This window comes from Miniopterus natalensis, chromosome 9 (assembly GCF_054644295.1).
Source record: "Miniopterus natalensis isolate mMinNat1 chromosome 9, mMinNat1.hap1, whole genome shotgun sequence".
NCBI classification, from domain to species: Eukaryota; Metazoa; Chordata; class Mammalia; order Chiroptera; family Miniopteridae; genus Miniopterus; species Miniopterus natalensis.
In genome coordinates, this window is record NC_142089.1 from 8,321,397 (window position 1) to 8,346,219 (window position 24,823).

Consider the following 24,823-nt stretch of genomic DNA (forward strand, 5'->3'; position numbering starts at 1 on the left):
CAGTTGCAGGCTCGATCCCCGGCCCTGGTCAGGGTGCATGTGAGAACCAGTCAATGTGTCTCTGTCACATTGGTGCCTCTCTCTCTCCCCCTTCCACGCTCTCTGAAAAGCAATGGAAAAAATATCCTTGAAAACCCATAGAAGCCTGATTCTGATGGGAGCTAAGTTTGGGCCTCCCCTGAGGCTGCACTGAGATGGCCCAGTGGGGAAGCCTGACGGGCACACTCCACTGCTGTGGCCAGGCCGGCAGGGAGACCCTTGACCATGCTGGCTCGGGGCAGCCCTCCCGGCTGGGCTTTGGTGCCGAGCTGTGAGCAGCTGGAGCCTGAATGATCTGGAAAGCATGGCCCACTGACTATGCCAGGAGGCTGCTCTCAGGGTGGGCCTGCTGCCCAAGACTCCTGCTCTCCTTTGGGCCCCTGTTGCCCTCACTGTCCCCCTTGTCTTGCAGGGGAGCCATGATGAGCTGTCGGAAAATGAAGAGGATCTGGAAGGGAAGTCGGAGAGCGAGGGCAGCGACTACTCCCCTAACAAGAAGAAGAAGAAGAAACTCAAGGACAAGAGGGAGAAAAAAGCCAAGCGGAAAAGGAAGGGTGACGACGAAGATGCCAATGACGACGGGTGCCTGAAGGTAAGCCCTGGGCCGGCTGGAGGGACTCGGCTCGCTGGGCACACCTGCTGGTGGGCAGAGCCTCCTGCTGCCGCTGTCCTGCCTTCCTGCCCGGGAGCCCCAGGGCCAGGGCCGGAGCATCGGTTCCCATGGGTGGCAACTGGGGCGGACGGATCTGTGGGTGTGAGTGTGCCTGTGTGTGTGGATACGTATGTATGTGTGTGTATGCGCACTCATGTGGAGGCTGGATACGTGTTTGTGAGAAATGCTGTGGCCACAAGTCTCAGACAAACATTTGAAATAACAATGGACAGGGTTTAGGAGTCCGGGGAGGGAGTCCTTCAGCTCTTTGATGTCTCGTCTGCGATCCTGCCCCATGGAGCATGCAGCTCTTTCTGAAGAGAGTGATGGTCTGAGCTCAAATTTCGTGTCAGGAACCTCTTGCTTGGAGTGATTTGGGAAAATTAATCAGTAAATGGAGTCTTTGCCAGCAGGAAGCGGGTGGACAGCTCCACTTAGAGTGGAAGGGGAACTTGTTACTGATCATAGGTCTGAAGTCCTGCCCATGTCGGCCTGCAAGAGTGAGCCAGTCAGGGAAGCTGTGTGAAGGCCCTGGAGCCCCCTGGGGAAAGCATCTTCCCTGTACTCTGGGGAGTGATGTATATGAGCCTCCAAGGCCACAGCATGGGGGCTCCTCAGGAGGAGAGGGGACCAAGGGTAAGGCTCGTGGTCAGCTCTGGGCCCAGCTCTTGGGCAAGGGGCAGAGGACCTTGAGTCACCCAGGACCACCCAGCACCAGGCTGCCAGACTCAGTTTGGGCTAGCCTGGATTTAAAAATGAGTGCTCCTTACAGTACTGTGGCTGTTGGATGAAGCAGAAATGACTGTCAGCGCCTGACGTTAGGAAATCCCAGTGATATCCCAGCCCCTAGAGGGACTGCACTCGTAGGCAGGTGTGTTGTGAGTCATCTGTGACTGATAATAGCTGAGGGGCTGACAACTTTGAATGATGAACTTATGGGAGCAGTTGGGGTTACCCTGTAACAGTGTCATCCACTCACTCACATACTGCTGTGTCCTGGTGGGAGCCAAGGCCTGTGTGCTTCCGGGAAGGGCTATGTGGGGTGGGGGCAGGTCGGGTGTGGGAGGGGGTTCCACTCTGAAGCGTCACAGAGAACAGGGGGCCGGGCAGCTCTGGGCACATAGAAGTAGCCGCAGTTTAGGGCTTCTTGGCCACTCACTGCCCCATCCAGCAGGCCTGTGTCCTAGATGTCCGTACTGGAGATCCAGTGTCCCCTTAACTGGACCAGGGACTGCAGCCTGGGAGTGGCATGTGCTGATTGTCTGAGGGGATCAGTGGGTGGGGCTGGGGCAGGGCTGCAGAGAACAAGGCCGAAACCTGGCCCTGTTCCAAGCACCTGTGCTGACTCCGGTCCCTCCTGTGAGGCAGGTACAGTCCCTGGTCCAGTCAAGGGGACATTGGGTCTCCAGTGTGGACATCTAGGACAGAGGCCTGCTGTTCCTCCTGCTAGATGGGGCAGTCAGTGGCCAACAAGCCCTAAGCTGCGGCTACTTCCATTCTATGTGCTGTTACAGATGGGGAAACTGAGGTATACAGAGGTGAAGTAGTGTGTCCACCTCTCACTGTCAATATGTGGCAGAGCCAGGATTAGAACTGGCATCTGTCTAGCTCCAGAGTCCAAGCTCATAGCTAGCACCCACCCAACCCCATCCCAGCCTAGCCTAGGTGGCCTGATGGTTTGACACCTGGACTGGCTGTCTCATGAGCTCACTGCCCTTGGGAAGTCACACACCTCCCAGGCCTCAGTGCCTCATCTGAAAAGTATAGTAACCGAGAGACCCTCTTGGGGTTGTCCTGCGCCCTTACCCTGGCCAGAGCACACCTTGCTGGCTCTGGAACTCAGCAACGGCCTGTCCTTTTATGGGATTCATGCATGACTATACCAGGGGACATCCTGGAGCAGCCTCATTTCTCCCCAACATGCCTTAGGCAGCCCTTCAGCTTGCTGCCTCCCCAGAGTATCTGCCTCCTAAAACCCATCTGCAGGCCGCTGTTTTGTCCCAGAGCCAAGACTCCCTGAATATATTCCTCCCAGAGAGTGAATCCTGTTATTCCTGCCCTGGGTACATACATGGTCTCCCCCAAGCTCCCACATTAACCCCCCAGGCACTTTGCCCTGCACCCCCTCATAAACTGGTGTCTGAGCCAGTCCCCCAACCAAGGAGTTGGGGGATGGATGTTTTAGGATGTTTTCAGTGGTGACGGAGAACTGCTGTTAAGTTGCAGGCACAATTCCTCCCCTTCCCCCTGTTCTGAGGCCTCCTGGGTGGGGGCCCTGAGGATGGGGGTGCAGGTTAGAAGGACCTGCCTCTGATTCTACCTCTGGACCATGTGTCCGTAGGAGCCCAAGTCCTCGGGGCAGCTCATGGCTGAGTGGGGCCTGGACGACGTGGACTATCTGTTCTCAGAGGCCGACTACCACACGCTGACCAACTACAAGGCCTTCAGCCAGTTCCTCAGGTGGGCTGGGGGCCTGCAGCCATGGCTGGGCGTCCATTGGTGGTCATAGGGGCAGACCCTGGCTCCCGGGGATATGTGGCTGGCGGGACCCCTTTCATTTTGACAGACGGGCCTGCTTCCCTTGCTTGCCCTGCACCTGGGGATGGTGGTCCCAGTCAATCCCAGGGGGCCTCCTGCCTTCATGCTCCTCTCAGTTCTGGAAGATAACAGGCCCCTCTCTCTGGCCCCTCAGGTCTCGCAGGTTCTAGAAACTCAATTAGAAGATTGCCAACCATATAAACAGGGACTTGAGCATTTTGGAGGTGGAATGCTGTCCCAGGCTTTGTCTTCTCTTTCTGCCCAGTTTTGCCAGCCTGGAGAAGGGGTGGGCCCTGTCGGGGTCATGTGGAGGGTCTCATCCCCTCCCGGCATTGCCCTCACCCTCCTGCCTCTGCCCCCACTTAGGCCGCTCATTGCCAAGAAGAACCCGAAGATCCCCATGTCCAAAATGATGACCGTGCTGGGTGCCAAGTGGCGGGAGTTCAGTGCCAACAACCCCTTCAAGGGCAGCTCGGCGGCGGCGGCGGCAGCGGCAGTGGCCGCAGCTGTGGAGACGGTCACCATCGCCCCTCCGCTGGCTGTCAGCCCCCAGCAGGCACCCCAGCCTGTGCCCATCCGCAAGGCCAAGACCAAAGAGGGCAAGGGTAAGGCTGTGAGTGGGTGGGCACCTAGGCTGCTGGCAGGAGCCCTTCCAGACCCTGTGGCCTCCTACAGCTGGGGCAGCTGGGGCGGTCTCTATCAAGGACCCAGTAGTGCCTTAGTTGACCTTGACCCCCCACATGACCTTTCTCAGCTGTATTGCAGTGGCATTGAAGCTTCTGCCCTGCCTCCCTTTAAAGGTCTGGGGAAGAAGCGGGAGATAGTGCTTGGAGTTTTGGGGGTTTCACCCTGGCATGCTCTGACTTGAGCATGAGTAAGGAAAGGGGAGGCACAGGCTGCTGATAGTAAGGATCTTTTGAGTTTGAGGCTGTGCCATTCCCAGGGAGAAGGGGTTGCCCGGCCAGTGTGGCTCAGCAGTTGAGTATTGACCTATGATCCAGGAGATCAAGGTTCGATTCCTGGTCAGGGCACTTGCCCAGGTTGCAGGCTTTATCCCCAGTGGGGGGAGTGCAAGAAACAGCGGATCAGTGACTCTCATCATTGATGTTTCTATTTCCCTCCTTTCCTCTCTCTGAAATCAATATATATTAAAAAAAGAAGGGGTTCAAGGTTAGCCCGTGACCCTTCTTGCCCGAGCACCAGGCCCTTGGGGTAACCGACATGCACGGATATGGTCAGGGCCGGCTTCTGGGAAGTCCTGGAAGGAGGCCCAGATACAAGTTGGACTCTGTGGGGTGTTTGGGCAGGATAATGGGGACAGCAGAGGCTGAGACTTGACATCCCCGGGGTAGAAGGTGTCTGGTCCCATTGCAGGTAGGCACATTGACCTTCCCAGGGCTCTCAATGGTGGAGTCACTGGCAGCTCAGCCTTTCTGGGTACCCTAACTGGATTCTGATGGGAGGCTGAGAGGGCCCCAACACTTCTTGTTTCAGCCCCAAGGAGCTCTGCTTTCTGGGACAGTGTGCCCCTTTACCAAGTCTCTGCAGGGCCTGGTGGGCAGAGTGACATGGGTTAGAGCCCACTCCTGCTTGCCCCCTTGCTGGCCTCAGGTCCAGTTCCCGCCCCGCTTTCTCGTTTCCTCTCCAGCCCCAATCACTGAACTATTGATTCCCTGGGCTGCCTATTCAGAGCCTGAAAAATTGAAATGGATTTTCCATGGCGGTGCTCAGGTTACAGCTGGGACCCCAGCCCCATCTCCCTGCAAGTGATGTGGCTGGAGGAGGGCCTGGGGCAACCTGCCTCCAAGGGGCCTCCAGGCCCCCATCTTCCCTATTCAGCCCAGTGGGAAGGGCCACTAAGGAGTCATTACTCCCCAGGTGGCTAATTGTTCTGTGGCCGACTTCATAAAAACAGCCTCCACCCTGCTGGCCACCCAGGAACCAGCATTTGCAGGGGTTTGGCAAAGGTGAGGGCGGTCTCGAGTGGTGCCAGTGTTGTCTGGGTGTGGGGATAATCCAGAGGCTGGAAGCTTCCTACCCCAGAATATCCCTCCAGGGCCCAGGTGTGGCCCATAAGTAGGTGGGCCCTCTCGGTGGTCCTGCTGGCCGTGGCTGCATTGGGGACAGCTCCTTTCTGGGGAGAGGGGACAGGACAGGGCTGTTCCTGAGATGGCCAGTGTTTCTGTTGTTCATGGAAGAGGGGCATCATGGTGTCCGGGGCAGAGCCTGGGTCGAGGTTCTTCCTTGGCTCCCCTCTCATCATGCTGTGTAACTGTAAGCAGGGCACCACCTCCCTGAGCCTCAAGACTTCTCATCTGAACAGGGCCATGACAAAAATGACCCTTTCCTTGTCATGTTACTGTGAGGGCTGAATGAACCATGCTGCTTGTTCATCTCTCTGACTTTTCAGGGCCTGGCGTGAGGAAGAAGATCAGAGGCTCCAAAGATGCCAAGAAAAAGGGCAAAGGGAAAAAGGTGGCCGGGCTCAAGTTCCGCTTCGGAGGGATCGGCAGCAAGAGGAAGAAAGGCTCCTCGGTGAGCGTGTGTGTGAGCGCGTGCGTGTGAGCACATGCGAGCGTGAGGGTGTGTGAGCACGTGTGTGAGAGGGGGGCTGGAAGGTGGGTGTCAGTGTGGGTGAGAGGCAGCAAGCCCACATGCATGTACTTGGGAGTGTCTGTGGGTGTGCGTATGTGAGCAGCCCCGAGGTGTGTTTTGCGTGTGTGTGCAAAGGTTGGAGTGACTGGAAAGCAGGGCTGTCAGTTCATTCTCCTGAAGTGGCCTGGGGGCAGGTCCTCCTCTCTCCCCCACTTTCTCTTCCCATTCTATAGGCAGGCCCGCTGGGCCTCAGTTTTCCAACCTGACTGAGGGCTTCAGACTAGATCTTTCCCAGGGCCCTTGCAGCTTGGATTGTGGGCATGGAGCCCACCCTGCTGAGCTGGGGGCTCAGTCCCGGCTCCCGCTGCCATCAGTTGCTACACCATCTGGGCAGCAGGTGGGAGGGTCAGCTGGCCCTTTTTTAAAAATCCTGATGGGGCCTGGATGCCCAGGTCTGCTGGGAGGTGGCATAGTCTGGCTGACCCTAAGGGAACCCACCTCAGGAGCACTTTGTATCACTTCTCTGTAGGGGATGCCCGGGGCCCTCCCTTCTCCCTTCTCCCTCGGGGGGATATTCACACCCCCTTCCCATACAGAGCATTTGTTTCCCTCACCTTATCCTATAGAGGGGCAGAAATGGAAGCCATTTCTCTGTCCCTTGGTATAAGCAAATGACAAATCTTGAGTTTAGCTGCTCCGGAGGAGAGCATGAGCAGCAGGTGTGGCCCAGCCCGGAGCAGGTGGAGCAGTTCAGCTCAGCTCAGCAAATATTTGTTGAGCACATACTAATGTGCTAGTCTCTGCTTAGCCATGGTGGGCCTTGCTCCAGAGGCTCACAGTCTGGAAGGGGTTTGGGCATGTACACTGGGAGAGAGCCAGTGACAGGCAGATGGGATAGGCCAGATCTGGTATACAGGCTGTGCAACAGGTTCTGTTAAGGAGAGATCTGGGAAGGCTCCTTGGGGGAGCTGTCCTTGAGGGATGTGTAAGAGTTTGGCAAGGTGGAGGGCATGGCATGGGGAGAGGTGTTGAGGTGGAAAATGTGGGGACTAGAGAGCAGGGCTAGGGGGGTGGTGGGACCATTAGGCTGGGTTTCTAGCTGGATGCAGAGACTAGATGAACCGTAGAGAGCCCTGTGCCTCCAGAGCCTCCATGGTGCCCTGCCCCCTCCCCAGGCCAATGAAGCCCTCAGGGACGAGCCCCCAGGGCGGGTTCTGGGCTCACAGGGCCCTCCCCTGCCTCTGCAGAGCGAGGAGGATGAGCGAGAGGAGTCAGACTTCGACAGCGCCAGCATCCACAGCTCCTCCATGCGCTCTGAGTGCTCCGCGGCCCTGGGGAAGAAGAGCAAGAGGCGGCGCAAGAAGAAGAGGAGTAGGATTTTCTGTCTGCAGGGTTCCCATGGCTGCCATGTGGATGTAGGGGGTGCGGAGGCCCCCTCGGGAAGCAGGGGAGGTGTCCTCATGCCTTGGCCTCTTCTGGCCTTTGCTAGGCAGTTCCTCTGTGCTTCCTCAACCACTCTGGTGTCTACAGTCAGGAGAGGGGGGTCCTGTTCCAGTGAGGCTAAATTCAGGGCTTATGGTGTGAGCCACCCCAGGGCATTTGCACTTGCAGAGGGGGGCACTGAACTTATGGTGTGAGCCACCCCGGGGCATTTGCACTGGCAGAGGGGCACTGGAGAAGGAAGTGCGTTTTAACTCCATCCACCATCCACCCATTCAGTCACCCACTCCTCTACCCATCTATCCCCTCATTGCCATACCCCTACTTATCCTACCTGCCTCGTCCCTCCTTCCCTCCCTCCCTTCCTTTTATCCACCCATTTTTATATCAACTTTCCTTCCTTCTTCCATCCCTCCCACTCTTCCTTCTCTCCTTTTATCCGTCTTCTATCCACCTCTTTGCCCCTTTACTTTCTCAACCAACATTCATTCACCCTGTCTGTCTACCCACCATGCATTCATCCAACATCTAGTAAGCACCTACTGTGTGCCAGTGCGGCCCCGGGTGGAGGCTGGTTGGGCACTGGGAATGGGGACGAAGCCTGCATGGCTGCCTCTGCCCCCTTCCCAGTTGACGACGGTGACGGCTACGAGACAGACCACCAGGACTACTGCGAGGTGTGCCAGCAGGGCGGGGAGATCATCCTGTGCGACACCTGTCCGAGGGCCTACCACCTGGTCTGCCTCGACCCAGAGCTGGAGAAGGCTCCCGAGGGCAAGTGGAGCTGTCCCCACTGTGTAAGCCCTCGGCGGAGACCCCGGGCCGGGTGCAGCCTGTACTGGGCATCTTGGGGCAGAAGGTGGGAGGTGGGGAGGTGCTGGTGGGAGGAAGGGAGCCCCACGTAGGCGGAGCGTGTCTCGGCCCCGGGTGCCTCCACCTGCACTCCTCCCTCCAGGAGAAGGAGGGGATCCAGTGGGAGCCGAAGGAGGAGGAGGAGGAGGAGGAGGAGGGCGGCTGCGAGGAGGAGGAGGACGACCACATGGAGTTCTGCCGAGTGTGCAAGGACGGCGGCGAGCTGCTCTGCTGCGACGCCTGCCCCTCCTCCTACCACTTGCACTGCCTCAACCCGCCGCTGCCCGAGATCCCAAACGGTGAATGGCTCTGCCCGCGCTGTACTGTGAGTGTTAACGCCCGCCCCGCGCGGAACGCCCCGCCCCGCTGGCCAGGCCCCGCCCACCACGGCCAGGCCCCCGCCCACCACGGCCAGGCCTTTCCCTCCCGGGCAAGTCCCTGAGCCTAGCGGCCGGCTCAGGCCACGCCCCACAAAGCCCCGCCCACAAACAGTCTAGGCCACGCCCCACCCGTACCACTCCGCCTGACAAAAAGCCCCACCCACCGCGCTCCAAGCCACACCCACCAAAGCCACGCCCCCCCGCCGTCCTCTAACTTAAGCCGCAGCCTGGCCCCCCGCAGGTCTCCGCTGGCCCAGTCACGCCCACCGCCTCACCAGATCCCCTCTGCTCCTCAATCCCTTTAAGGCTCATGCAGTTTTCTCGCCTGAAACCTGAAAACAGCTGTTATGAAGACACAGGTGGTGGCGATAATCCTAACCACTCACGATAGCTACTGTTTATTGGGCATCTCTTTAAGGCTTACTGAGTTTTCAGTTATTTACTTTGTAATTCCCATTTTTAGATGAGAAAACTGGGCTCAAGGAGGTAAAGTGACTTGCCCTAGGTCACACAGGCACAGAACTGTCCACTCAGGCTCACTCAGGACCTGGCTCCTGCTGCAGGGTTGGGGGTGGTGAAAGGGTAGGAGGTCCCTGAGGATGGAGCCTGTTTCTGCAGAGAGAAAGATGCCCCCCACGGACACCTCCCAGTCACCAAAAGCCCCCATGCTCTGAGTTGTCCCCCAGGCCCACCCCTGGACTGTGCTGTGACCAGCCCTCCTGTGTGCATCTGGGCTTCTGTTGTGTGTGTGTGTGTGTGTGTGTGTGTGTGGCATGCATACAGACCCACATTGCCCATTTCCTGTGTACACAGCACAATGTGGGCTCCTGAGGACAAGTCCGTGTTGTGGAGTCATGGTGGTACTTTCTGACTTGGGGAGCAGTGCAGCTCCCCTGCCTGCTGTTACAAGAGCCTTAGGGTGGGTCTCTGCAGCTAAGCCCTAAACTTGGGTACCCTCCTCTGTCCACAGTGTCCCCCACTGAAGGGCAAAGTCCAGCGGATCTTACACTGGAGGTGGACAGAGCCCCCCGCCCCCTTCATGGTGGGGCTGTCGGGGCCCGACGTGGAGCCCAGTGTCCCTCCACCCAAGCCTTTGGAGGGCATCCCAGAGAGAGAGTTTTTTGTCAAGTGGGCTGGACTCTCCTACTGGCACTGTTCTTGGGTGAAGGAGCTACAGGTGAGGTGCCTGGGCAAGTGTTGCTGGGCTAAGGTTCAGCTAGCTCCCTGAGTGTTGGGGAGGGGGAGGCTGAAGGGGAGGCTTGTCCCGCCTGGGACACTGGCTGGGGGATGAGGAGCTGGGCCAGAGGGACAAAGGGGCCACAGCCCATCTCCCTCTGGTAACCTCTGCCCCCTCCGGGAGCAGCTGGAGCTGTACCACACAGTGATGTATCGCAACTACCAAAGAAAGAATGACATGGACGAGCCACCGCCCTTCGACTATGGCTCTGGCGATGAAGACAGCAAGAGCGAGAAGAGGAAGAGCAAGGACCCTCTCTACGCCAAGATGGAGGAGCGCTTCTACCGCTATGGCATTAAGCCCGAGTGGATGATGATCCACCGCATCCTGAACCACAGGTGTGTGCCGGCGGGGCGCAGCCCTGAGCCGCGCCGGAGGCGGCGCTCACAGGGCAGGACGCACAGGCCCGGGTGTGTGTGGTGGGGGCAGGAGGAAGAGGCTGGGCCCCCGTCATCGGTGATCTGACTGGCCAGCCGGAGGGGTTGTCACGTGCACATGGGCACACACGTCACACTTGCGGTGGGAGAACAGTTCCAAAGTTATAAATATAAAGGGACAACTTAACATTTAACAAACAGCCCGTGAAACTTGCACAGAGTGGGATGCTCAGGGTTTCGGCATGCTTGTGCTCTTGGGCTCCTGCCTAACTTAGCACTTGATACCTGTTGGAGGGTCCTGGGGACCAAGGTGAGCCTGATGTGTGGGGGCATGTACACAGTGGCCCTCGTTTATAGCGACAGCTGACACCACTTTGGTTTGATGGGTAGTGGGAGCTCAGGTGCTGGAGAACTGGCAGTGGCGAACAGGTAGGTGCACGGTGGGGCCCTGGGAGCCTGCTGCATGGTTGCAGGCTCAGAGCCTGGTACTTGCCACTCCCATCTTGACACACGGGCTGTGCCTTGGAGGGACTTAGGATCCAGCAGACCACAGGCATCCTGAGACACAGCAGCTGGGTAGAGCAGAGGTTAAGAACCTAAGCCAGTTGCGCTGCTCAGATTTCAATCTGGCTCCCCATTTTCTGGGCTCTGAGCCTCTGTGTCATGTAAAATGGGATTATGAGAACAACCCCCCAACCCCTGCAGGGCAGTTGTGAGGGCCAAGGGAGCTGGGCAGAGAGGGCAGAAGAATTTGCAAAAGCTTCCCACTTGACTATGAATCACGCCCTCTTTACCATTCCCAGCCCTCACTTAAAATGACCCTTAGAAAGGGAGTCGGTTCCTATGGGAACCCAAACCTCTCACTGGACTGACCCACAATTTTTTACCCTTATTAAACTGCATGTTAAAAACATAAATGGCAGCTTTTCTCACTGCCTGCAAAGCAGGGCAGGTGAATTTCCCCCCAATTTTTACCCGAACAAGGTCTGGAGAACAGCCAATTATTTATTGAGAAAACCCATCCATTTCTATGGTGAGTGGGGATTGGTCTTTCTCTTAATGGTCCCCAGGCTGCCACTGCCATTTAGCAGAGCCACAGCTCCCTGCTCCCGGGGAACTTAGTTCGCCCATCAACTCAGGTTGGGTGGGAGGCTCGGAGGCCCTGGCCCAGGGGCCAGAATCAAGCTCGAGTGCCCTGTGCTTCTCTGTGCTGCTGGCTTGGTCCTCAGGCCCGAGTCCCCAGGGGCCTCCAGAAGAGGGCACTCCACCTGCAGGAATCGCATCCTCGTGGGCACCGCTCTAGATCTTTGACTTTTAAATTAGAAAAGAAATGCCTCTGGTCAGGGGAGAGAACTGTCCAACTCAGAGCTTTAGATTTCTGTGTCCAGACCCCATGACTGATGCTATTCATGGCTGCAACAAAGGATGGAAAGGATGCTGGTTCTTTGCTTCTCTGTTATGATGGCCTCTCTGCCCCTCCCTCCCTCCCTCCCTCCCTCCCTCCCTCCCTCCCTCCCTCCCTCCCTCCCTCCCTCCCTCCCTCCCTCTTACTAGCCTTGTGGCCTGGGGAAGGAGGGGGCTTGCATCCTGCAAGGTGCGCTTCCTGGACTCTCACTGCAGCTGCCAGTGACCCGCCCTCCTCTACCACCGGTCTACTGTGTTGCAGCTTCGACAAAAAGGGGGACGTGCACTACCTGATCAAGTGGAAAGACCTGTCCTATGACCAGTGCACCTGGGAGATAGATGACATCGACATCCCCTACTACGACAACTTGAAACAAGCCTACTGGGGCCACAGGTGGGCCGCTGGGCTGGGCCCTCCCAGGGCTTTCGCCTCCTGCTGGCCCGAGCTTTGCTCACCTGCATGGCATCCCCTTTCCCAGGGAGCTGATGCTGGGAGAGGATGCCAGGCTACCCAAGAGGCTGGTCAAGAAGGGCAAAAAACTGAAGGATGAGAAACAGGAGAAGCCGCCGGACACACCCATTGTGGATGTGAGAGGGGTTGGGCATCAGGGTGGGGTCACCAGGGCCCCCATGCCAGGCTTGGTCTTGGAGGACACGTTCTCCAGGGGACTCTACCTTGGGTCCTCACGGCCTGTGCACACGGGCCTGACCCATGCAATAGGGGGTAAGCCGGGGCCCTGCAGTTCAGACCACTCACTCCAGGCACCCTAAGGGACAGGGATGACAACACCCAGCCCCTTCCTGCAGGACAGCTCACAACCTGGGGTCTAGGGCCCCTGCCTCCTGCAGAAGAGCAGCTATGGGGGGTGGTGACTAAGGCCTTGGCTTCCTGTGCAAGTTGAAACGTTACCTGTGCACAAGCTGAGGGGCAAATGGTCTCTACTCAGCTCATGAACTTTCATCACTTTAGATGAGCTAATTCCAAGCATTTAAATCAAAAAGTGTCTCTAACTTCAGGAATACCACACACCATTGTTACTGGTTCACGGGGAGGATACCCCCAGTTTCCCCCTGTGAGCTTTGCATTCATCAGAAAGTGGGTGGCTGACTTGTATTCATTTAGCAAAGCTCTCTGGGGTATCTACCGGCGCCTAGCCCTGGGGTAAAAGAATCCTAGCCCCGTTTCAAGAACTGCCTAACTCCCAGGGTCCCATGGTGGGAACACACAGGATATGGGGGCTCAGCCTGAGGCTGTGGGTGCCAGGGAAGGCGAATGGGTCTGGTACATCAGGAGGACTTCATGGGGGAGGTGGCCTTGAGCTGCAGGATGAAAGAAGCAAGGAGGGTGATGTCTGGATCAAACAGATGAAGCACTCTAGGCATGTAGCAAACAAATGTTGACTGAATGCCCACCATGCCCCAGGCACTGTATGGGACTCAGAGGAAGCAGTATTGAGCAAGACCAGTGTAGTGACCACAACCTGTGCTCAATGTCAGAGAATCTAGTAACTAGGAAGCTGTCAGGAGAAGTACAGGGCTGCCACAGTAGGACAGAATGGAAACATCTAAGCCAGGGTAGGAGTGAGAGAGGGCTTCCTGGAGGAAGAGGCAGTCAGTTGAGACCTGAGGGATGATTAAATTAGCAGAAATGAGAGGAGTGGGGACTGTGTGCAATTGGGGGAGGGTGGGCTCTTGCGACCCAGGATTCAGGGTATCTCTGAACCTCTGCCTCCCCTGCAGCCCACGGTCAAGTTTGACAAGCAGCCATGGTACATTGACTCCACGGGTGGCACTCTGCACCCATACCAGCTGGAAGGCCTCAACTGGCTGCGCTTCTCCTGGGCCCAGGGCACCGACACCATCCTGGCTGACGAGATGGGTCTGGGCAAGACGGTGCAGACCATCGTCTTCCTCTACTCGCTGTACAAGGAGGTGCGGGCTGGGTGGGTGGCAGTGGCGGGCTGGGGCAGCACTGGCTGTGGGTGGGCAGCCTCACCATATCCATCTCTCTCTCTCCCCAGGGGCATTCCAAGGGGCCGTACCTGGTCAGTGCGCCCCTGTCCACCATCATCAACTGGGAACGTGAGTTTGAGATGTGGGCACCCGACTTCTACGTGGTCACCTACACGGGGGACAAGGAGAGCCGCTCCGTGATCCGGGAGAATGAGTTCTCCTTTGAGGACAACGCTGTTCGGAGCGGGAAGAAGGTATTCCGCATGAAGGTGAGTGCCCCTTGTCCCTTGTCCCTGTCCCTGGGGGGACACTGGCCATAAGGGGCCCCTCCCCTTGGGGCCTCTAGACTAGTGACCATGGAGGCGAGCAGCTGACAAAAGGCTTCTGTCGAGGTAGAGTTCCCGGCTGTGTCCGTGTCCTGGGGGCTCTGTAACAAAGCACCACAAACTGGGGGGCGTAAAAGAGCAGAAACTTACTCTCTCCCAGTTCTGAGGCCAGAAGCCTGAAGTCAGTGTGTCAGCCTGGACGTGCTCTCTTCTTCCAGCTTCTGGCGGCTGCAGGCATTCTTTGGCTTGCAGACACATCACTCCAGTCTCTGCCTTGGCTGTCACATAGCTATCGCCACTTTTTGTCTGTGCCTCATAAAGATACCATTCATTGGCTTTAGGGCTGATCCTACTCTAGCGTCACCTCATCTGAACTAATTACACCTGCAAAGGCCCTAGCTCCAAAAAAGGTCCCATTCTGAGGTTCTGGGTAGATGTGAATTTTGGGGTGATATGACTCAACCCCATACACCAGCTGTGTGACCTTAGGCAAGTTACTCTGTGCCTGGGAGTCTTCTCAGTGAACTGGAGGTAACAGTCCCCCTGCACAGAGCAGTGGAGGGCTGAGTGAGTACGCCCCGGGCAGGGGTCACCAGGGGTCTTGCTGAAGGGCAGGTTCTGGTCCAGCAGCTCTGGGGTGGGGCCTGAGGCTGCATTTCTGACCAAGTCCCAGGTGATGCAGACATTGCACTACCCGTCTTGGGTGTGGTTAGTGCTCTGGGCCTTGGTCAAACCCTGTGCCTGGTGGCCGGTGTCTTCTGCTCAGTCCCAGGGCCTCCCTGGGATCTCAGTTCCTTCTCCTCGCCTCTGTCTCTGGAGACCTTGACACGCTTGCCTCCCAGTCCTGCCCCCAAATGCTCCTCTTCCCTCCAGAAAGAAGTGCAGATCAAATTCCACGTCCTGCTTACCTCCTACGAGCTCATCACCATCGACCAGGCCATCCTGGGCTCCATCGAGTGGGCCTGCCTCGTGGTGGACGAGGCCCACCGGCTCAAGAACAACCAGTCCAAGGTAGGCAGCGTGACCTCGCCCGAGCTGCTCTGGTGGGGCTGGCCACTGTGCCCCTGACAGCCCCTTTCCTCCCTCAGTTCTTCAGGGTCCTGAACAGCTACAAGATTGATTACAAGCTGCTGCTGACAGGGACCCCCCTTCAGAACAACCTGGAGGAGCTGTTCCATCTGCTCAACTTCCTGACTCCAGAGCGATTCAAGTGAGCTGTGGGTCTGGCCAGGGAGGCCCATGGTGGGGAGGGGCGTCAGGAGGAAGTGTCAGTGTTCTGATCTGGGGAGCTCCCTGGGCCTAGGTTTCTCAGTAAAATCGGAGTGCTAGTGGTGCCCACCTCAGATGACCTGTGTGGAGGGGCCACTGGCAGAGTGCTTGGGAAAAATCTTGACTTTTCCTCAGCTTTTCCCCAGATGACCCCCAGGGTCCTCCTGGGGTCCTGTCCTTGCTTCCATAGCTCAGGCTCCTTTCGTTCCCTCCAGAAAGACCAAAAGTGACCACATGGGTGACAGTGATGGGAGGGAGAACCCCATGGGGGTGTTGATGGAGAGGGGAACAAAGACAGTGCTGGTCAGTGGAATCTCCTTTCCCGGCTTCCTTGTCTTCACCTACCCCCCATTTTTCTGCTCAAAACGGGAGTTCAGGGTGGATGAAGGTATCCTATGTGGCTGAGAACTGTGATGTGTGGGATGACACAGGTATAGATGGGTACTGAAAGGACATCTCAGGCAGGGCCAGCACTCTCTGGTTCACCTGGCCCACCATCCAGCAGCCTGCCCTGTGACCCTCTGGCAGGTGGCAGGGGGCTGGCTGGCCCACTCCCTCACCCCAATCCTGACTCCCTCCGCAGAGGGTGTTTGGCCTGCTCTGGTCCCCACCTTCTGGCTCTCATCTCAGCTCTTTATTTTGCAGCAACCTGGAAGGCTTCCTGGAGGAGTTTGCTGACATCTCCAAAGAAGACCAGATTAAGAAGTTGCATGACCTGCTGGGACCGCACATGCTGAGGCGGCTCAAGGCTGATGTATTCAAGAACATGCCGGCCAAGACCGAGCTGATCGTCCGCGTGGAGCTGAGTCAGATGCAGAAGTGAGTGGGGGCTTGGCCTGTGGGGGGCCTGCCCCAGGGCAGCCTGGCCCATTTTCCCTGCACTTGTCTCTTCAGCCACCCTTTCCCAAAGGGCCCCACCTAGCCCTCCCGGGCCACTCCTTGGGTAGATGGGAGGCTCTTAAGCTTCCCTGAGGCCTTGACTCACCTTTCCCACAGGCTTCCTTCTCGAGGCCTCTTCTCGATTTCAATGACCAGGGCCTGGGGCTGCTTAAGTTTTCACAGTGTCCCTCAGCAGCTTGCTGGCTGACTCCAGGCCTGTGGCTTCACCTCTCAGGGCTCCCCTTGTCTTTATGTAAATGGGTGCTTGGCCCCCCACCCCTAGTCCCCCTGCAGAGAGCCCTCTTAGAGGCTGGTGTGGCTGGGTGTGTCCAGCCCTCCTCTCTTGGGTGCCCTGCTGTAGGAAGTACTACAAGTTCATACTCACGCGAAACTTCGAGGCACTGAACTCCAAGGGGGGCGGGAACCAGGTGTCGCTGCTCAACATCATGATGGACCTGAAGAAGTGTTGCAACCATCCCTACCTCTTCCCCGTGGCTGCTGTGGTAGGTGCCCTTTGGCTGCTGTGGGAGGAGCCCTGTGGCTGCTGTGGGAGGTGCTTATGGCTGTGTGGAGTATCCCCCGAGGCATCCATGGTGCTTCTCAGCTTTCAGGACCTGGAGGTGATGCAGGTCCCTATTGTGCCAGAAATTTCTGAAAACCTGCCTTCATCTGCTGCTTGGGCAGGCCTCTCCTTCCTTTGGCCCCTCCCGTGACCCATAAAGTAATGGGGGGAGCATTGGATCACCCCAAGGTCCCCCCCAGGCCAAGGGAGTCGGGAAGGCTGGGGGACCCCAGCTAATTCTGATATGTGGCCCTGGGGGAGAGACTGGACCCTGGGTCACACACCCAGCTTCAGCCTGGTGGTCTTAGCAAAGTTAATGGTCCTCTCTGAGCCTTAGTTTTTCCTCTATAAAATGGGATAATAAGAGCATCTACCTGGAAGGGTGAGGACCAGACAAGACAGTGCACATAAAGTGCACTCACTGAGAGCCCGCACGTCAGTCCTCAGAAACGTTAGCCATTGTCATCGCTGTTGCTGCTGCTATTCTGGTTCTAATTTAAACCCTCCACAGTTTACCCCACCCCCCAACAGAAAGGCCGGTGCAGAGTTAGGAGTGGGAGGCTGTGCTGTGGGTGACCCCAGACTGCTCCCAGGATTCTGGTGAGGCAGAGGCCTTCTGATTGATGTTCTGCCTAGCTGGGGCACAGGGGTTGGCCATGCCAGGATGAGGCCTACAGGGACTATGGAGACCAGGCCACATTTCCGCTGGGAAGGCCGGCTCATTTGAATACTCTGTGTCATTTGTCATTTGTTAATGTCTCTGGTCTTGGTGGTGTGTTAGCAGCAGGGAGATGGAGGGCAGGGTCAGCAAGTCTGAGCCATGGTGCTGGGCACATGTGACCCAGGCATGTCTGTTCCTGCTGAACCTGACCTGAGCTGGGCTTGGGCTTAGTACTCAGCCCATTGCTGGGCTCTTTGGTGCAAAGCCAGAGAAGAGAGGGTGCCCCCCCCCCAATGCCCTACCTTCTGCTGTATCTACAGGAGGCCCCTGTCTTGCCCAATGGCTCCTATGATGGCAGCTCCCTGGTCAAGTCTTCAGGGAAGCTCATGCTGCTACAGAAGATGCTCAAGAAACTGCGGGATGAAGGGCACCGTGTCCTCATCTTCTCCCAGGTGAGCCACCCCCAGGTGGCTGCCTGGCATCCTCACCCTCCCACCCCCATCCTACAAAGGGCCTTATGCCTTTGTTAGCTGAGGGCACATCCTGCTGGCAGCCCATTAGGGCTGATGCTGTTCCCATGTGGGTTGCATTTCGGGTCATTCCTCTGTGCCCTGGCATGATGCAGCCAAGGAAAGCTGGCTGGGTGCCAAGCTCAAGGTGCTCAGGGCATGATGGCTGTAAAGATCTCCTATCCCTTCTGGTGTGCTCCTGAAACAGTGTGGAGCCTGCCTCCATGTCCAGGCTGGTATAATAGCCCCCACCCCTCATCCCTGCAGCCTGGCTTCTTATGAACAAGAAGGGGGGTTGGTTCGGGAGGAGCCCCCAGGTGGTGCAGCTCTGGGCCCTTCCCTCCAGCTCCATCCTAAAGTTATACCTGCAGCAGTGCATCTTGGGCAGACAGAGGCAGGGCTGTCCAACCTCTCAGGTTTGTGCATCTCTGCACTCAGTGTTCCTTCTTCCCTTCCTTTATTGCATCTGTCATGTCAGGCTCTGTGCTTGGCATGGGGCAGGGAGCAGGCCCCATCCTCAAGACACTCATAGTCTTTATGGGAGTTAGAGGTAGAAAGGCAGTTATCCAATACCGTGGTCAGCTCTGTGATGGAGGCCACAGTGATGGTCTTTTAGGGTCCTGGTGCCAGCAATGTTCCCTTATGGTGGGACCAAGCCGTTGCTCAAAGCTGAAGACTAGGAGGTGGTTCTTCTGTGCACTAAAGTCAACTGGAAACAGTTGGTGCTGGCGGCTGCAGGCCAAGGAATCTGGGGAAAGCTGACCAAGGCTATGACTATGGGCTGGCCTGGACATGGGATCTCCAACTCCCCAACCCCTCTGCTGACATGAGACATGATTCTGGGCTGAGGCCTGGAAGGACCAAGTAGAAGGATGGCACAGCCCCTAGGAGTGTGCAGAGGCAAAGTCACAGACAGAACCCTCCCATCCAAAATGAGCCCACAAACCCAATTCCAAAACTCATGGCAAAACCAAATGCTAAGACATCCTACAAAACAGTAAGTAGAATGCAAATGAAAAGAATGATAGAAAAGCTTGGAAAAGACTTTATATAAACATGCTTAGGATCCTCAAAATAACAGAATTATTCCCATAAATCAAGAATAAATCCATTAAGCAAAAGCAGGAAGAAGTGAAACAAGAATGATTGTTTGGTAAAATGACCTGCATGGACCTGAAAGGAAACATTTCAAAAGAATGGATAAGCTCGCAACACCATTGAAGAGAACACAGATAAATGGGAACCTGGCACTGAGGAATTCCCTGAGTGGAGCTTAAAGAGACAAAGATGAAAATGAGAAGGAGCATGGAGGATGCCTGGAGAGGCTCCAGCAGTCATCTCATAGGCGTTGCAAAAGAAAGAGAGAAAATGGTGAAGCTGGATTTAGTGAGAATTTGCAGACCTGGGAAAGATGTGAGCACTCAGATCTGAAGTGCACTCTGGAGTACTGAGCAAGAGAAATATAAATAAACTCCAGACAAATCTCAGGGAAACTGCAGCACATCAGACCTAGTCCCGAGAAAGGAGTGACAGCCATTGTCCTCATCCTTTTTATCATCAGTAGGTGGCAGGAGATAATTCCAAAATGTTCAACACGCTGCTGGGAAAATGGCTATGATAATTTTATATCCAGCTAAACTATCTCTCAAGAATGAAGGGAAATACACAGGGTTATGGGAGCTGAGCTCAGAAGGGACTGACTTTCTATTTTTATAGGGAGGAGTGAAATCAGGGAAGATATCACAGAGGAGGTGTGTTTGAGCTCTCTAGGCAGTAAGGGAGTGGACATTCTAGGCAGAGAGTCCAGGTCATTTGGGATGTCTAAGGGGTATGGAGGAAGCACTGGGAAATGAAGCCTAGATGGATGGGGCACCAAGTTCTGCCCTGGAATGCCAGGGTAAGGAGCTGGGGCTTTATTCTATGAAGGTGAGAGCAGGGAGGCTTATGCTCAGAGTTGAGTTTTAAGTAGATGGATGTGGGGCTGGTGGAGTGAGTGGCTCCGGGGGGGTCCAGGTTGGAGGCTGTATTCATCCCCAGAGAGCCCGTGTCAGGTCTGCCTGCTTCCCCACACAGCAGGCTATTCTATCCTCAAACTCTTGTGGGGTCCCTACCCACAGCCCCATGGGGGTCCTTGCTCTGCTGCAGCCCCTCAGGCAAACCATATTCCCTGCAGATGACCAAGATGCTGGACCTCCTGGAGGACTTCCTGGAGTATGAGGGTTATAAGTATGAGCGGATTGATGGCGGCATCACTGGGGGCCTCCGGCAAGAGGCGATCGACAGATTCAACGGTACCCCCACCTCACCCAGTGTTCTTGATTGGGACCCCAAGAAAGTAGACCATTCCTTAAGTCCTTACAGCTGGCCCTTAGTTTTATGCTAAGTGGAATTCATTCCATGGAACCTTCTGGGGGCCTGCTAGGTGTTAAGGGACCCAGTAAATAACACCTGTTCAGAACTGAGAAACAGACAAGGGGAAAGGCAGAGGGGAAGGAAAGTACCACCTTTGTTACTAAATGGAGCTGGTGCTGAGGGGCTGGCTGGCACCTGTGGGCTTTAACACTGACACTAGGTAGCCCGCCAGTTACAAGCAGTGCAGGACAGAGCCATGCGCGTGTTCCCTATGGGCTACTTCCTAGAGGATGGAGAGGACAGGGCAGGGCCACATGCCCACACTTGTCAATCTGCTCTCTTCCTCCCCTGGGGAGGAGAGGTGAGGGTGGGGCGGCCAGGAGCAAGCTCGGAGTGAAGGGAACGTGGAATGGGGACATGGCCAGCTGAACCAGGGCATCTTTAGTGGCAGGTCTATAGCAAGTAGCCACAGGCTCTGTTTCTCTGGGGTCCGTGGTGGTTTCCCAGCGTCCATGCTCAGAACAGGGCTGGGGCCTCGCTGTGCAAACATCCCAAGCAGCCATTCCTGTTGCCCACTTATATCAGACAGAGAGCGAACACAGAAAATCTAGACGCAGCCCCAGCCACATCTGGAAGTGAGGGTGGCTGAGGCATTGGGCAGATCAGGGACCTGTTTGCAGCTCTTGTGGGTGCTGTGGTCAGTCCCAGGTCACTTAACAAAGGGCCCCAATAGGCCTGAGAACCTGCTAGGATAGCCTGGACCCTGGAGCTGCGACCTTGAGTGGTTCTGGTGCCCTCATGGCATCATGGGTGGGGGGAGCCAGGAGGACATGAAGGACTGAGCTCTACAGGGCCTGGTCAGGGGCTCTGCCTGTATTTGCTGGCTGTTTACAGTTTGGTCTTTGCTCATCTGGGCTTAGAAAACCGACTTCCTCCTCATTCTGGCTCCTCCTGTTGGGTCGGGGCTCAGAGCGCAGCTGGGGCTCAGTGGGGCTCAGGTGGGCTGCTCTGTCCCCACCCTGCGCCCAGGCCTCCTCTGCCTTCACTGAGTGAGGTTCTTATTGTCTGTGATGGAGTCACAGTTCCCACCCGTTTCCCTCTGTCTCCCTCCTGTCTGTCCTCTACCTGTCCCCACCCCCTCACTCACCTGTCTGACACCCACCTCTCTTCTTTAGCCCCTGGGGCCCAGCAGTTCTGCTTTCTCCTCTCCACCCGGGCAGGCGGCCTGGGCATCAACCTGGCCACAGCAGACACAGTCATCATCTACGACTCGGACTGGAATCCGCACAATGACATCCAGGTCTGTGCCCCTGACGCTGAACTGCTGAACCCTTCTGGGCCCCTCACTGCTGTAGTTTTGTGAGCCTTCCTTCCTCTCCCCCCACCTCAATGTCTCAGGGCGTCACTTCCTGCTGGGCAAGCCTTGTGCTATCTCAGCCCCAAAAGGGGCCTTGGGAGGTGAGTGGAGGCTTTGCCCACCCCTCCAGCTCCTCATTGTGCAAAGGAAGAAACAGGCCCAGAGATGGCAGGGGATGTGTCCAAGGACACACAGCAATCCGTATGGCTGCTACCCCTGATCTGTCCCAACACCCTCAGGGCCAAGGCCATAGAGGAGGCAGGATGAGGGAGTCAGTCCTGGGACCCAAAGGGGGCCAGTTTGGGATGGGACAGGGGAACAGAGTGGAGGGACAAGGCCTGCTGGAGGCTGGGGGAGGAAGAGCTGGAGGAGGGGAAATGAAACTTGTGAGGAAGGATGGGAAGGTTGAGAGGTTAGGGGCTGTGGGAGCAGAGACACACCCTAATGTCCCCTGACTACCCCACTTGGGGACACACACACACACTCACTGAACACTATGCTCTTAGAGGCACACACACACAAACTTGTATCTCATGCACAGGTGTGTGCACCTGTGCACCGTCACCCACAAAGATGTAATTACACTAGGTCACATCATGCAGGGACCCGATGCAGAGCCTCAGCTCATATCACACTGGGCAGCTTCCAGGCCTTGCTGCCCTCACAGGGTGGTCATGGGTCTCCAGCAGTCCCGTTATTGGCTCACTCCCAGGGAGGTGCAGCCCCCATCTCCCGGTGACTGCCATCAGAGCCCCATGTGGCTTCTTTACGTCCAGTATACTGGCCACACTGCCCCTCACACACACCTCTGCACACCTGCAGTCACGCTTGGTTCCACCTGCACAGGCCCCGGGCCCACATGAGGCTACTACACACAGGAAGTAAGGCTGGCAACCCTAGTGCACGTGCGTCTCCACGCAAATTCCCCCATCCCTTCCCACGCAGAACATGCTCATGAGCACCCTTGCAGGCGCCCCCGCCCCACGTGGTGCCCACGTGCCCCCAGCCCTCGGTTGAGCCCCGGGTGTTGAGCTTCAGGTCGCCCCCAGGCCTTCAGCCGCGCCCACCGCATTGGGCAGAATAAGAAAGTGATGATCTACCGCTTCGTGACGCGGGCCTCGGTGGAGGAGCGCATCACGCAGGTGGCCAAGCGCAAGATGATGCTCACGCACCTGGTGGTGCGGCCCGGCCTGGGATCCAAGTCGGGCTCCATGACCAAGCAGGAGCTGGATGACATCCTCAAGTTCGGCACAGAGGAGCTCTTCAAGGACGACGTGGAAGGTGGGGGTCCCGGGCGATGGGGGTGGGGCCGCTTGGGGATCCCCCCCCATGGGCCTCCCCGCCCCCGCCTCTCTCTCCTCAGCTCCCCCAGTCCCTGTCTCCTGACCAGGGTGGGCGGGGCCAGGGCAGTATCCCTGGGTATCATCCCCCAGGCCTGCAGCCCCTCTGCTTCTGCCCTGCAGGCATGATGTCCCAGGGCCAGAGGCCCATCACTCCCATACCTGATGTCCAGTCCTCCAGAGGGGGTGCCCTGGCTGCCAGCGCCAAGAAAAAGCATGGCAGCACTCCACCAGGTAGGGGCCAGCCCACCCAGCCCCCAACTCCTGTGCCGTGGGTGGCTGCTCCTGGAGGAGAAGGGGCTCCCCAACCATGCTTCACCTCTTTGGCATTTTGCCGTGTTTCCCTGCCCCCCATACACGCCCTCGGGCTGCCAGGGGCGGCAGTGGGGCTGTTGCAGTGTGGGCTTGCTCCCTGGTTCCCCTGCTTCCCTGCTGCAGCCTCTGTGGGGACTGCGAAGAACCACGGTCAGGACTCAGGGAGACCTGCAGCTGGACCTCGGCACCCCCATCTGTACTCTGACTCTGCCCCCTGTCTGCCCCCAGGTGACAACAAGGATGTGGAGGACAGCAGTGTGATCCACTATGACGACGCGGCCATCTCCAAGCTGCTGGACCGCAACCAGGATGCCACGGACGACACGGAGCTGCAGAACATGAACGAGTACCTGAGCTCCTTCAAGGTGGCGCAGTACGTGGTGCGCGAGGAGGACGGCGTGGTAAGTCTGAGACCCCTCCGCAGCCCCGCCCCAGCTGCGGCCTGCAATCCTCCCACATCATACAGTCCTGGGGGGGGAGTTGGGGCCCTGCCCCGTGCCTCTCCCATTCTGTGCCTCAGGGCCAGTATCAGGCCTCCATGGACCGCTCCCTCTCCCAGGACGCACCCACACACCTACCCACCCAGCAAACCCCTGTTATCCCCAAAGGCCAACTCCTGGGCCCTTCCTCCTCAGTTCCCAGCACCCCCCACACAGACTGTGGATACTGATTGCCCTTCCACATGCCAGTTTTCCTTTTGACACCGAGAGCCCCCTGAGGACAGGGTTGGGGCTTGTTCCACTCTGCACAAAGCCAGGAAATGCTTGGGGAGGGAATGAATGAATGAATGAATGAATGAATGAATGAATGAATGATGGTGACTGTGATGGGGCCAGGGAGCTGGATGGATCAGGGAAGGCTTCCTGGAGTAGGCGGGCTTTTTAATTCCTCCTTGAGCCCCTAAGCGTGAGATGTGGCAGAGGCACGTGAGGCCCCCTGGGGCAGAGGGGCCACCAGCTGGCTCCCCGCCTGTCCTGCAGGAGGAGGTGGAGCGGGAGATCATCAAGCAAGAGGAGAACGTGGACCCTGACTACTGGGAGAAGCTGCTCCGGCACCACTATGAGCAGCAGCAGGAGGACCTGGCCCGCAACCTGGGCAAGGGCAAGCGCATCCGCAAGCAGGTCAACTACAATGACACATCCCAGGAGGACCAGGGTGCGTGTCCGGGCTCGGGCTTGGGCTCAGGCTTGGGCTCGGGAGCACGCTGTGTGCCCCAGGGGCTGAGGGCCTCTGCGGGCTGCTGCTCCCCCGGCTCACGCTGTGCCCCTCTGCTGGGCCCCCCAGAGTGGCAGGACGAGCTCTCAGACAACCAGTCTGAGTATTCCATCGGCTCCGAGGATGAAGATGAAGACTTTGAGGAAAGGCCGGAAGGGCAGAGTGAGTCAGTGCTGGTGACCCGGGCTGGGGCCGAGGCTGCGTGTCGGGAGCTGATGGGCAGCCTGGGCTACTCTGGGGACATCAGGACAAGCTCGAGGGCAGCTTTGGAGGTCGTCCTGAAGGGCCCCAGTCCTGGGCGAGCTGGCGGATAGAATGGAGTCAGGATGCTCTGGGCCCTGTTGCAAGGTTGTGGTGGGACTGCTCCCCAGGTGGTCGGCGACAATCCAGGAGGCAGCTGAAGAGTGACAGGGACAAGCCCCTGCCACCTCTTCTCGCCCGTGTTGGAGGCAACATTGAGGTGGGGCCCGACTGCACCTCCACATTCCCAGCTCCCCTTCCCCGGATTTTTCTTACCCCCTCTCAGAACATCGGGTATGGAGGGCAAGTGGGAGGTGGGAGGGCTGGGGGT

The 24,823-nt window shown here is 57.4% G+C and overlaps 1 protein-coding gene across 1 annotated transcript in view; it reads left to right on the plus strand.

Annotated features, from left to right (window-relative positions):
- The window catches only part of CHD5 (chromodomain helicase DNA binding protein 5), a 51,477-nt gene that overhangs the window by 14,078 nt on the left and 12,576 nt on the right, over positions 1 to 24,823 (plus strand). Inside the window, exons 3-28 of the mRNA XM_087820796.1 lie at positions 452 to 631; positions 3,033 to 3,151; positions 3,596 to 3,834; positions 5,640 to 5,764; positions 7,072 to 7,195; positions 7,895 to 8,061; positions 8,220 to 8,441; positions 9,467 to 9,673; positions 9,860 to 10,071; positions 11,777 to 11,908; positions 11,994 to 12,102; positions 13,255 to 13,446; positions 13,536 to 13,736; positions 14,667 to 14,804; positions 14,882 to 15,003; positions 15,708 to 15,881; positions 16,303 to 16,444; positions 17,485 to 17,616; positions 19,847 to 19,964; positions 21,201 to 21,325; positions 22,432 to 22,663; positions 22,846 to 22,956; positions 23,266 to 23,438; positions 24,018 to 24,192; positions 24,322 to 24,414; positions 24,624 to 24,712. Coding sequence (XP_087676922.1) covers positions 452 to 631; positions 3,033 to 3,151; positions 3,596 to 3,834; positions 5,640 to 5,764; positions 7,072 to 7,195; positions 7,895 to 8,061; positions 8,220 to 8,441; positions 9,467 to 9,673; positions 9,860 to 10,071; positions 11,777 to 11,908; positions 11,994 to 12,102; positions 13,255 to 13,446; positions 13,536 to 13,736; positions 14,667 to 14,804; positions 14,882 to 15,003; positions 15,708 to 15,881; positions 16,303 to 16,444; positions 17,485 to 17,616; positions 19,847 to 19,964; positions 21,201 to 21,325; positions 22,432 to 22,663; positions 22,846 to 22,956; positions 23,266 to 23,438; positions 24,018 to 24,192; positions 24,322 to 24,414; positions 24,624 to 24,712 — 4,053 coding nt within the window. The remainder of the gene's footprint in view (positions 1 to 451; positions 632 to 3,032; positions 3,152 to 3,595; positions 3,835 to 5,639; positions 5,765 to 7,071; positions 7,196 to 7,894; positions 8,062 to 8,219; positions 8,442 to 9,466; positions 9,674 to 9,859; positions 10,072 to 11,776; positions 11,909 to 11,993; positions 12,103 to 13,254; positions 13,447 to 13,535; positions 13,737 to 14,666; positions 14,805 to 14,881; positions 15,004 to 15,707; positions 15,882 to 16,302; positions 16,445 to 17,484; positions 17,617 to 19,846; positions 19,965 to 21,200; positions 21,326 to 22,431; positions 22,664 to 22,845; positions 22,957 to 23,265; positions 23,439 to 24,017; positions 24,193 to 24,321; positions 24,415 to 24,623; positions 24,713 to 24,823) is intronic.